Here is a 12627-nt window from a genome sequence, read left to right on the forward strand (position 1 = left end):
TACTCTCCCCCAAGACTTATTTTGCTCCTATAGCTTTGATAAGGTGCTGAGGACGTAGCTTTCCAGTTTCACCCCCTTAGATATGATTAACTGTTGTTTTTCAATACTCCACTTCTTATTCACATGGGACAGAGCCCCCCCCCCAGTACTATGAACCTGCAGCTATCTGAACCTAAAGCTGCCTCCCTGGCAAGGGCCATCCGCAGGGGCATCCGTGCAGCTAACCCTCAGACCCAGGCATCTCTTTCACTTGGTTTCCAGGGGAGATGGGGAGGGTGAGCCCATGGGGCAAGAAATATGTAACAAAAGAAACTTCATTCATGCTGCTTCCTGCTGGGGGTGGGGGAGGAGATAGAGCCATCATCCTACTGGTATCAATATGCTTTTATTAATTTTTTTTTAATCTGTTCAATGTATTGAAGTCTGGATGAAATAAATTGAACGAAGGAGCGTATACTCACACAATTGGCCCCTACTGCACCATCAACCCAGTGATACAATGACATTTACTGTAAACCGAAACAAGGCTCAGCCTTTCCACTGGGTGTATATAATGTGTACATACATCTTATGTACGGTGTGTGTCTATATAAAACATATTTGTATTTAGATATCTCTGTAGACATAGCATTAAGGTAGGGTACAACTGCACCGTCTTAGACGATCGGGAAAATCTAGGTCTATTGTTCCTAGGAAAAGTTACCTTTTAAAAATGATTAGAGTCTCTTCGTCTTTCCAACAACCGTCACTACTTCACGGCTACAGAATAAGAGTCCATACTTTCAAAAATACGAATAGATCTCACCTGCACTGTGTCTCCATGTGGAGTGGGTGACTCTGTGTAGAATACACACACCCCACCATCAAGCTAAATATTTTCCCATCGGTGCCAGTTAAATCCCTGTCGCTACCTCTAGGACGAGGAGAAAGACCAAACAACAGCGCCCTCGTGTTTAAAACACAAACCAAATGCCTCAAGCCACCCAGCATGTCCCCCCAGCCCTACGCCAGAAACGCGCTGTCTCGAAAGCCTGGCCCCGCTGGGCTGCAGGAGGAGTAAGCAATGCCTCCCTCCATACTGCAACGTCAACTCCACCCAAGCCCCGCTAGGCAGCAGCCCTGCGGCGAGCCAAGAGCCCCTCGGGCGGGAGAGCACCGCGAAAGGCCGGGGCAGACCTTTCCGACAGGAGACCAGCGGTGGCCAGACACCCGCTGAGCTGGGCTCGGGGAGTTGCTCGTCGATTTGTGCCCATTGCCCGGCGCGGGGAGGGTTCAAAACCAGGGAGAAACACGGTGGATCTCCTCCGAGAAGCTTTGGGGCCCTGATAAAAGACTGAAAGGATCAGAATACATATGGTCTAAAATGAGCCAAAGGCCGGAGCTGAGGTTTGTCCGAAATGTCCCAGTTTATACACCACGCAAATAAAGCAACGTTGTTTTTGTAAAAATGTTTATTTAACCCCTTTTTTCCCCCTTTCACAACAATAAAATATTGCGTCAATATAAACCCCTGGACTAAAACTGGTCGACGATCAAACACGACAGCGAATCGTGTGTGTATATTTTTTTTTTACACCCATTTCGGCTTTTGGAAACCTTTTTTTTTTTTTTAAACATAATGCGGAATTTATTGAAAATAAATAATCGTGGGCAACGGCAATAGGCAATTTTGAATAAAATAGTTGAAAAAAGCAACCTTTAATGAAAATAGCGTTTATTATACATCAGTTACTAAATGAATAAACTAAATGATCTGTCTTTAAATTAATAACTTCCAAAAAACGTTTAATATACAAAACTGTACAGGTATAAAGTTGGCAGAAATAGTCAGGTCCTCAGTGTCGAGATTTTAGCGCGTACTGAAAAATACTTGAAAAATATAAATGTCAAAATGAAAATCTTAAGGGGGGGGAGAGAAGAGATCTGGGGAGCGCAGTAATGCAATTTGCTAATATAGCTGCAGCTTCAGGGATGCAAAGCAGCAGGGTCAACATGGGCCTTCCGTCCTAGCTACCGGTATGTCTCCCCTCCCAGAGCTCAGCCAAAAACTGGGGGAGGCAGGGTTGGCCTTGCCTTTAGGTAGTATGGATTGGGGGGGGGGGTGTCTCCAGATAGCGAGCTGTGTGCGGGAGTGTATAAATAACTATATTCTACATATATACGCACACTGCACACAACCAGCCCAGAGTATCCCGCCTCTATGGAGACAGTCATTATACAGTGTGTTTGGAGCAAAATTTGTGTATTGTGTGCGTTTATAATAGGTGATTTTCCGTGTGTGTGTAGATGGCTGTATATACACACACATCTGTATACACTCACATATATATAGTATGTATAGACATATTTACACACATACATACTACATATCTGTGTACACACACAGAGTACCTCTCTACTGAGGGCTGGGAAGAAGGGAAGGATAAAGCACAGCTCCTTCATATGCCAGAAAAATGGTTACACTTTTTTAGCATTTTTATTCACTTGCCTTTTTTTGTTTGTTTGTTTTTTTAATAAAAAGCTTTTCAACAAATCTAGCATTTCCTCGTGAGACGAAAATAAGCTCAGCATGAAACAAAAGCGGGCATTTCCCCGAAATTCATTTCGACACCTCAGGATCCCTCTTTAATATTGAAACAAAAATACAGAGAAACTGATTTCTGAAGCCAAAGCGCAGAATTATTAAGGTGTTTTACTACAGACCTTCGCAGTCTGCCGCTGATCAGAAGCCCAACACAGCTTCAGAAAGAAAAGAAGGGACACATCCCTTATTTTATTTGCAATGCTTAATTTCAGATCTCTCTTCCTCCCCCCCCCCACCCCCGCCTCCGTGGAGGAGGGAACAGGGAGTCGGGGGGGTTATTTCAGAATTGCAATCTGACCATTTCGTGGTTTTAGGAAGTTATTTGAATAGAAGGAAAAGCTACAACAAATCAGGCTGTTACTCTTCATAACGTGCAAGCGGCAGTCAGCTGTGTTACAGTCAAAGGAGGCACAACTTCCTGCCTTTGGGGTGCAGAAGGGGGACCCCACTCCTGTAGTATGGAATTGGGGGGAATGAAGGGGAGCGAAGGGAATTATCCCTTCTCCCCACTACAGTAACAGTGATATGCCCAATACATGGAGCGGGGGGAATGATTGATCAATTCGGTACAAATTATGCCACAAATATTGTGTACAGTTTGTAGTAAAACACCTCAGACATTTAAAAACGCTATATAAGTCTTTAAAAATGCAAAACTAGTCTATTGTAAAACAGATTCACCTGAAATACAGCTGATATAACCAAGGCGCTGGAAGGTTATTCATAGGCACACATCTGTCTTTATTTTTTTTTCTTCCTAGTGGAGACCGAAAACAAACCTTGTTTGATAGTAAACAATATGTACTGATCAGCGAAAAGGTTTGAGAGAAAATATTGCCCAGGCGGAAGAGCAGGAAGCCCCATGCTCTAAGTCTTCGAGTATTTGTTTTTGTTTCCTCTTTAAGCATAAGTTAAAACCCCCTTTAGAAAATCCGCGCTGTTCCCAGTCCTGTCTGCGAGCCGAGCCCTATAGTCAAAGATCGTGGCAGGATGTGTCTGTTTTCACGTTATGAGAATAAACCTCATGTTGCTGCTGATCCCCTGGTGGAGTCATTCTTTTCTCTTTTTGCCGTCTGTTACAAAACCAGACACGCACCACTTCTTTCTCTAACTGCAGGCTGTCTGCCAAGGAGGAGATCTCTTGGGCTGCAGGTTTGGGACATTTAAGAAAATGAGTTTCCAAAACCCCTTTGACACTCACCTCTATCGAGGTTCTCTTCTTTCTTTTCCTGCCTTGGGCTGCGATTTTGTCAATACTAGTCGGGCTGCCGGTGGATGAATCTGCCTCTTCTAGCCACTTGTTTAGTAGCGGTTTCAGTTTGCACATGTTCTTAAAGCTGAGCTGCAGAGCCTCAAACCTGCAGATAGTAGTCTGGGAGAAAACATTGCCATAGAGAGTCCCTAGTGCTAAGCCAACGTCTGCTTGAGTGAATCCCAACTTGATTCTCCTTTGTTTGAACTGCTTTGCAAACTGTTCCAACTCGTCTGATGTCGGCGTCTCCTCGTCAGAGTGATCCTGACAGTGATGGGAGCCTATATCTCCATGATCTGCGGGGTCCCTCAGCACTGGGTGCAAGCTTTGGGTAGTGGCTGAGGCTGGAGGTGGTGTTAGACCCCCATGGTCCAACATGCCACTGACTGTGAAGCCAGGTTGCGAGTAGACATTAATAGGCTGTCCACTGGAGGTTATTGATGAGTTATGAGCTGGACTGGCTCCCCATGCGTTGGGATGATTTGTATGGGGCGAGTGGTGAGACACATGAGGCGACCTGTGATGGATGATTGCGCCAAGCTGGAGATCTTCTCTTCCTGGCTTCACGTCTTGCTGGTCGAGGGGGCTCGTCGCTAGCGTGGAGGACCACGGAGTCCCATCACTGAGGCTGGTCACCCAGTGGTGTCCGAGAGGATGCCCATTGCTAGGAACTCCCTGTAAGTAGTCACTTTGGAGAAGTTTTTGAGGGTTTCTGAAAGGACTCCCTTGCTGCATGCCCGCAGAGTCTGCATGGACTAAGGAGCTGGAACTGAGAATGCTGTAGGGATTAGAGGCAGCTGTGGCCATGGTTGGTGTAGGTCCCCTACTAGTTATAATGTGGCAAAGGGAGCAGCTTCAGCCTTTGACATCTACCAGGCAAGGGAGCCAAATCAGCAACCACTGAGTTATTGGCAGCGCTGCTGGCCAATGACAGCATTTCATCTGTCGGGAAGCTTTGGCTGCACCAATGAGGGGTGAAGAGGCAGGTCGCGCTGTCCAAATTAGGTTTGCGAAACCCAGGAGTTAAAGTGAGTCTGAAGCAGGAAGTGAATCAATCTTTAGGCTCCATTGGTTGCTGCTAGCTGGCTGTCCACGGTTCATTTGTTTAACTCTTTCTTCACTGCATGCCAAGATTTGTTTTTAAGATCTTATGAGAGGGGAGGGGGGATGACAGAGCATGGTTTAAATTTGTAGTGATTAATTCCAGGTACGGCAAAAACCAGAGGTTAAATGCCGGCACCGAAGACTGACAATCTATCCTTAGCACAGTCCATACGGACTCCCCAATCGGTCCAGCATTGTAAACGCAACATGAAGGTAATTGTGAGATGATAAACTATAGATTTATATCCCCCAACAAACAAAACACCCAAACAACGCCCCCTCAGACACCTAAAAGCCACCACGTCTCAATCTTTACATTTAAGGTCCATATCCTATAATCAGGAAAATTAATGAATATACCCTGCCCTAAAATAGGATTTAAAACGGGTTAAAGGGAATATTTCCTGGAGGGCAGAGCTTTATTACGAATTTAAATTTTTATTTTGTTGTTTGTTAACCAACAGTCAACCGCTTCCCTGATTTAAATACAAATCTTACAAGCTATTAATAGCATTCAGTTATTCTCCCCGATCGTCTGGTCAATTGGGGTCCTTGCTTTTATGCCTATTACATGTCATTTCATATCAGCAGTTCGACAACTTCTAAATCCCACTGCCACTAAGCACTCCTTCTGGGCGACACACTTCTGCAAGGCTCCAAAATATGTACAATATATTTCCTCTTTCCGGATAATTTAGTTCACTGGGATACGTTTTGCCCATTTAGAAAATAAAAAGGTGCTTTCCAATATTTGTTTAAATAAATTATAATGATTTCTCTTCTCCATCAAAGTTTGAAATAGAAAAAGAAATTAATGAGGTGTATCTTCACTAAACACTGTCGTAGGTATATGAATTTTATGTTGCTCGGTGCAAGGAAGAAAAGGGAAATATATTTTGGTGACCAGACAAAACAATGAGTGTGTGAGAGAGAATGGGAAATGCTAAATTTTCTCTCAAGTTCAATTTCAAATCATCTGTAAGTTAGGGGAAGACATTGTGTTTCATGCTTCCTCTTTCAAATGGTCTGCTAAGGAGTAGCGTTAGACAAATCTGGGTATTTCAGATTTGTTGTAGTGCTCAAGCAGAGAAAATTAAACACCTAATACCTTAGAAAATCTCTGAAGTTAAAAAATGACCTTTCCTTGCATAATTTTGGAGGTAACCTAGCTGCGTAATTATATTTGCACTTACAGAAGACTGCATCAGAGTTCCCTTATTGGTTTGAAATTCCATTAAATATATTGCAAGAGCTCCTAGGTTAAGCTTGATTTAAATTTGCATACATTTTCATATATTTAGCAGAAATAAAAGAAGGCTTGCAGCTACCAGAAAGTCATTAAGGCATTAGTTTCTCTGAGAAGACAGATCTGGAGAAAATTCAAGAAAATGAATATATGTATCTATATATCTCCATATATAAACAAGGTGAGCTTTCCTCTGATTCCTTTATAGGTAAGCAGCATCCGTTTCCTCATTATAATAATAATAATTAAGAATAATTTCTCATTGAAGCCTAAACCTGCACATCTGATATTTGTAAATTTGAATGTAATTCCTAAAAAGATGCGTGTGGTAAGTTGTTTGAAATAGATTTCGATATTTCTAAAAAATAAGTTATGGAGAAAGATGCTCATTTCCTCTGTGTTTTCTACCGAATTAGGAATGTGCTTTTCCATAAAGGGCAATGCCATTCTTGTATGGATGGTGCAACATTTTCAGGGGTTTCGCCGCTTTTAACCTAAACGTTTATTGTATTGTATTTATTTATTTCGAGGCCACTTTTGCAGCGAAGTGGGGTCCCTGCCCCCTTTGAGAGTTGCAGTATTGTTGGTGGCTGCCTCTAAAATCGAACTTCGGGAAACTTTTCAGGTGCAGGGGAGGCGGCTCGCTTGGAAAGTCGTTGGAAAGCGTGTTGTGAAGGGTCAGTTGAGAGGTCAGAAGATGAAAAATGTCTCTGCAAAAGAGAGCGATAGCCCCTTTGCCCGTTTCAAAGCGACATTTCTGACGGCAAAATTCCTAGTCAGACTCCAGCCGGTCAGACTGCGGTTGATCATATGTATGGAAAGATATGAAAATAGATCAGACAAGACTTTTAACATAAATATTACCGCTGCCTGATGCCGGGTGGGCGGGGAGGGGGGAACTACTACTATATTATAAATGTAACTAAATTATTTAAAATTAATTTGCACTCTAGAGTCTAAAATATTTTTTCCAGTCCCCTCTGTTCTTGAAAATGAATGTGCAGATCAGCCGTTTAATTGAAGTAAAGCCTTTAACGGGGAAATAAAACCCTGAATATCAGATTTTAATATTTTAAAAAATGTAACCAAGCCAGAAGCCAGCGCCATAAAGGTGAGCTCCTGGTAGAGTCTGATCTCGCCTATAGGAGAATATGCTTTATTTTAAAGTCTTTTTATCTGCATATAGTTAAATCTTCTTGCTGTTCTAACTAATCTGCTGGAGAGGGTTTCTTTAGCTCTTTCCTGTCAGTCTAACTTCCCAAGTGTAACAGATGCCGCTCTCAAGCGGTCCTTTCTGCTGCTTTTCTTTATTCAGCCTCGCATATTTCTCCCCATGATCTGGGTTTCCATAGAGAGAGGAATAAAAGGGGGACCATGGCCACAAATCCCCTGTCCCATGCAGAATAAAAGAGCCTTATTCAATAGACGACCCCGTCTGGACATGGGAGAAAAATAAGTACATGCAAAGCTACTGTTGCAAGAATTTGTAACTTATTTTTCATAGACTGAGACCCATTAAAGTAATAAAAGTTTCTGGGTCTGGACTCTGCTCTTCAGCTGTTTGGCTCTAGATGCCTTTGCACTCGAAAGATCCATGTTTACCCAACAAATAACTAGATTTAATATATATTTTTTTCTGCTAAATCTCTGCCATGAATAACAATAGCTCAAGGAGCCTGCCGTCTTTGGGAAGCTAGAAGTCGCTATAGAGAGAAACCACCATTGAAGTAGAGGAGCTGTAATTGTGTCGAGTCCACACACTTTCCAAAGTAAAAGGCAGGACAGTTGAGTTTCTCAGGTCACCTCTGTACACGGCTCAAACTTTCCTTCTGGTGGTTATTGGACTGACGGCGGTACCAGCCAACAAGGCGTTAAATCAAAGTCTGCAGGGCGAGTGGATTTGCAACTCCTTGTTCTTGTGGGCACTTGCAATAAAGCTTGTCGTGGGCACCTCTGTTAGAGGAGAGGAATGGCTCGCTAAAGGCAGGAAACACAGGTTTCCCTTTAAGAAGCTGTTACTGTAAAACAACGTGTGTGTGTGTGTGTGTGTGTGTGTTATAGCTATGTCTATAGACACACGTATATAGTATAATTCGCTGACAGGAGCTATCCAAGGAGTATTGAGTCTGGGTTTATTATCCTTGCAAGATTTGATTTGATTATATTTTAGAGATGTTGCCATTATTCAACTGCAGGGGGAAAAGTGGTCGAGGAGGGGGTTCGTTGTGATTGTGTTTAATACAGCATGAAGCTCCAGGCGGTAAGCTGTGCCTCAGTGTCGTGACCCCTACATTGAAAACTTCACCTTCAACACAAGTTCACTTTAGAGACCGTTCGAGTTAGGTTGGACTTGGTGGGAACAAGTTGACATTTCAAGACAGAATCAGTCATAACGGGGCCTGGGGCATGGGAGGGACAAGTTAACTGTTTCTTAAAGCAGGAGTGAAGTTTTTTAATTGTGTACACTGAGGCTCGTGTTGAACCCCCGCTCACCAGATGGATAGCGGAAAACAGGCTACTGTACCGCCCGAGTTAGCGTTCTAAAAACCCTGCCTGCATGGGGGAAGGTAAGGAGGAAAAGGAGAATTTACAGAGTATTACCAGAAATTAGCCAATACCGACACAAGCCCAATTAGTTCCCTTTTTGGGTCTCTGTTGGCTGTTCTCGAACGTGAGTAAATGCTATGCTGGGAGGGAGGCACAGCATAGTGCGATCTCAGCACCACAGCCAGGCGAAGGACAGACACTGCAAATTAAAATATTCCTAATGTAAGTTTTAATGCAACCCTCCCCTCCCCCCCCCCGCCGCCCCAAATCTCCAAGAACACGAGCCCTTCAGTAATAGCCCCAGCACTGACGGAGCATTGTTGTGGTGGGGGTTGGTTCTGCATTATGGACAGAGGATGGGGAGGGACAATAAAGCAACTCACTCGCAGAGAAAAGCACAAGGTAAATAACATTTGTATTCTAACGGCTGCATTCTCCAAATCGGTTTCATGCGACTCCTCGCCGCTCTGCTCGAGTCACCTGTTATTTTCACAGGTCCATTGTTAACGTCTGAAAAATGTACTTGCCGGCAAAAAGAAAACGTGTTCATTTGTGCACCATCACGTCCTGTGAAGGTCACTGTGATTTTTGGCTTTAAGTTAATTTGTAGCGGGTATTGTAGTTAACATTTGATTAATTTGCCATTTAGATAGAAAATATTCTGGAGAATCTCTCTCGAGTGCAAATTTTGACAATAGATCCTGCCTTGCCTTTTATTAAAATCAGAGCATTTGGACGTCGGGTTTGTTGTTCTTAATCCAGAAATCCGGGTGGTGGAAAAAAGACCCAGATTTTTCGGGCTGAAGTCCTAAAATGTTTGCGAGGTTCCGGCACGCAGTATTTTGAAGTGGGCGGATCAGTTTCTCAGACGTCTGTAAATCGGTTATTTAACTCAACACCCGTTTTTAAGGTCACGTAAAGAATCGCGTAGAGATTTTTTAAGGTCACACAGAGCTGCACACAATTGCAGTCTCCTTCCCCTTTTCGTTTGCACTTTTCTTATACTGTGATAATTCGAATCTTTCTCTCTCTCTCTCTCTGTGATGATTTCATACTTCATTCACTCAGATTCTGAGATTTTTTTTAACGTGTGTTCACACACCTTCCAAACCTATGCAAGTCATCAGGATCGATCTTTTCTTAGCAGTGTAAATGTGTAGGCAATAATTACCATATACACTTAAGGAAACAGAAACTAATTCAGTCTCAAAATCAAAAGCCGCGTCGTGCATATTTTAAAAATAATTAAAATTCGATTCCTTTATGTACCGATTTCTGTTCAGGAATGCTTACAACAAAATGGATTGGATCTGAAAATGCACTAAATGGTACACTATTTAACCTCTGTTGTTGACTAATGGGACATCGAAGACAAATAGCTCTCTTCCTCGGATGACAAATACCTGTATTGGTGTTTATTAGCTCGCCGAATAATGTCAGTTTGATTTTTTTTTTACCTCATTTCTCCAGCTTTATCACTTCGCGTGCGCATGATTCAGTGGTACTGATGATCCAGAGACCTCTGTGTCTCTTGCCCTTTGGAAGTACTTCGTCATTCTGAGGATAATATGTATTTATTGTCCAGTTGATTTTTTTTTCTGGAAGAGGAAATGTTTATGGTCCAACAGGAAGTTTATTCACAGTTCCATGTACATTGGCGCAATCAATCACGATATGAGAATTGAACCTTCAGACCACATTCAGTACCTAAAAGGTATTTTTATCTAACCTGCATCCACAAGATGTGTATTTTTAAAACAAGTGTAGAGGGGTGAGACATTGCTTGGTCATCTTAGACATTTCCTATGCAGCTGAATGTTTTAGACCTGTCCTACGCAGCTGCATGTTTTGTAGCAACCTTGTTTGTTGCTCGTGTCAGTGGCTGTCCGTTCACGTGTTTGGGGTGTGCAGGGAACAGCATAAACCTGCCTGTAGCAAGACCCATTGCAATGAATCGGTGGAGAGACAGGAGGCTGCAGAACCAAAACAAAGATTTCATACAAGGGACAAATAAGAGCGTAGCAGGGAAGTCCACGGCGAGCTGTGTCTGTTTCCGGAGGGCCAGGCGCTCACAACCTGTTGTGTAGGAAGGGGGCTCGGGTAATTGGGGCTCATTCCTTAGTTGGATTCCGGTTTATAACGGGGTCCTTTGCAAACCCCACAAGGGGCGAGCTGGCGAGCAGTGCGTGGGGGCAAAAGAAGGATGAAACTTCTAGGCTTCTGGTGCAACTGCTGGGCGAAGGGCAGTGTCGATGGTGGGGGGAGGGGCCGGGGGTCACTTGCTCAGGGTCGCGCCTGGTGCCTGCAGCGCCTCGCTGCAGTAGCACAAGCCAGGCGCTGGCTGCGCTTCCTTGCACCAGCCCAGCCTGCGGGAGCGGCCGGGGCGGGTCCCCGTTTCCCCGGCACGCTGCTGCCTCCCGGACGGGAGCCGCCTTTCTGTGGAGGGCTCCTCGCCGTCCCGCTGCCCCGAGAGCCGCCGCTCCTCCGGCCCCAGTGGCCCAGCGCTGCCCCTCTCCGTGCAGCCGGGCGGGGAAGGGCAGCAGCCGCCTCCCGCGAACGCTGCTGGGAACCGGGGAAGCCCTCGGCGTAACGCGCCCGCATTTCCCAGGGAGCCTGCGGCCACGAACGAGTTAATCCTGGTGCTGTCAAGGGCAGCAGTGTCCAGCCTTTGAGTTTAACCCACCTAATCTTCATGAAAGGAGCAATTTTCTTTCCTTGAGCAACAAAGGCCCCCAATAAAAACCCCGCGCCGCTGCAAACAGAACTTGTTTGCGATTTTAATCGCGCAAGATGATGCCCTGAAATGCAAATCTAGCAAGACTTCAGCCAACTGGAGAGAGACTTTTCTTTCCAGATTTCCAGTTTCTGTTACAGCCTCTGGATTTTTATTTGCCACTGAGTTCCGATTAAATCCAATCAAGATTTCATTGCTCTCGCCTTTAAAATGAGAATCAGAGAGCTGAGATATATAGAAGGCTCCTATACATAGGGGATAGAGAGATGGGCATATTGATCTCTCTAGTCTTGCTTTTCACTATCTCTTTATCTAGCTAATCGATCAGCGTGTGCACATATGGGGTGAATATAGGTGTATATAGGATATGACATGTAGGCCAAGTGCATTTCTACAGTTCTCTATAATGCACTTAGAAAGGGAAAGTTAGATTTAATAATCATTTGGAAACAAATTCATCCGAGCAAATGCAAAGCAGTTTGAATAATAAGTTATAAGCCAAAGGGCAAATAAAAATGCAGAAGGAGGTGGAAAAATTCAATCTCTTGCCTGCTGAGGTTACAGGTTTGTAAGTGTTATTGTTCCTTATGTTAAAAATAAAAATGTCTAAATCCCTGAATGGAAAAGAAGAATGTAAGTAGGCGAATACACACTGGAGATAAGACCCTTTGTCAGCATCATAGGTGGGAACTGGATCTTCAGAGGCCTTTCTCTCAAGGAATGATTACCCCCTATGAAACATAGCCCAGCTTATTTGCTAATTGGATCGAACCCACTGGCACATTGGAAACAATTGGTACCAACTGTTTCTCGCTCCTGCCCCCCAGAAATATGAAGAAGAAAAACCCAGTTCCGTGGGACCCTTTCAGGAATGCCCCCTCCCCCCGCCCCTTCAAGTAACCTCAGCGCGAATTTGGGGCTGTAAGGCGGTTAGTCTTTTCTGTGCCTGGGAATGAAAACCGGGAAGAACAGAAAATGCACTCGGCAAACTTTTAATGAAATTACTGGCGTTATCGATTTTTATTTTATTGGGCTTCAGACATTTTAAAGAATGTCGCTGGCGGTGGGGAGAGCGAGAGGGGGACAAAGCTGTCTGACCCTTATTGCACACTGAATTATTTCATATTTTAGAAAATAAACTGCGTATATTAAAATAAATC

The 12627-nt window shown here is 44.0% G+C and overlaps 1 protein-coding gene and 1 long non-coding RNA gene across 6 annotated transcripts in view; one reads left to right on the forward strand and one right to left on the reverse strand.

The window, feature by feature from the left end:
- Positions 1 to 1319: 1319 nt before the first annotated feature.
- On the reverse strand, positions 1320 to 4698 carry POU3F4 (POU class 3 homeobox 4). Its single transcript, XM_074964471.1, has one exon. The coding sequence runs from the start codon at positions 4641 to 4643 to the stop codon at positions 3558 to 3560; it is 1086 nt and encodes a 361-aa protein (XP_074820572.1). The 5' UTR covers positions 4644 to 4698; the 3' UTR covers positions 1320 to 3557.
- Positions 4699 to 8461: 3763 nt separating this feature from the next.
- LOC141994248 (uncharacterized) overlaps positions 8462 to 12627 on the forward strand; it is a 152454-nt gene continuing 148288 nt past the window's right edge. The window contains exon 1 of one of the 5 annotated variants that reach the window (XR_012641056.1): positions 8462 to 8753. This is a non-coding gene — a long non-coding RNA (uncharacterized LOC141994248). Of the gene's footprint in view, positions 8754 to 8848; positions 8956 to 8999; positions 9136 to 10132; positions 10448 to 12627 lie in introns of those variants that run through there. The other 4 variants (XR_012641055.1, XR_012641057.1, XR_012641054.1 and 1 more) reach the window with 4 other exon arrangements.

This window comes from Natator depressus, chromosome 9 (assembly GCF_965152275.1).
Source record: "Natator depressus isolate rNatDep1 chromosome 9, rNatDep2.hap1, whole genome shotgun sequence".
NCBI lineage: Eukaryota > Metazoa > Chordata > Testudines > Cheloniidae > Natator > Natator depressus.

What these genes read in the sequence shown, in the direction of transcription:
- POU3F4 (XM_074964471.1), bottom strand. Translation starts at nt 4,643, where the DNA reads ATGGCCACAGCTGCCTCTAATCCCTACAGCATTCTCAGTTCCAGCTCC.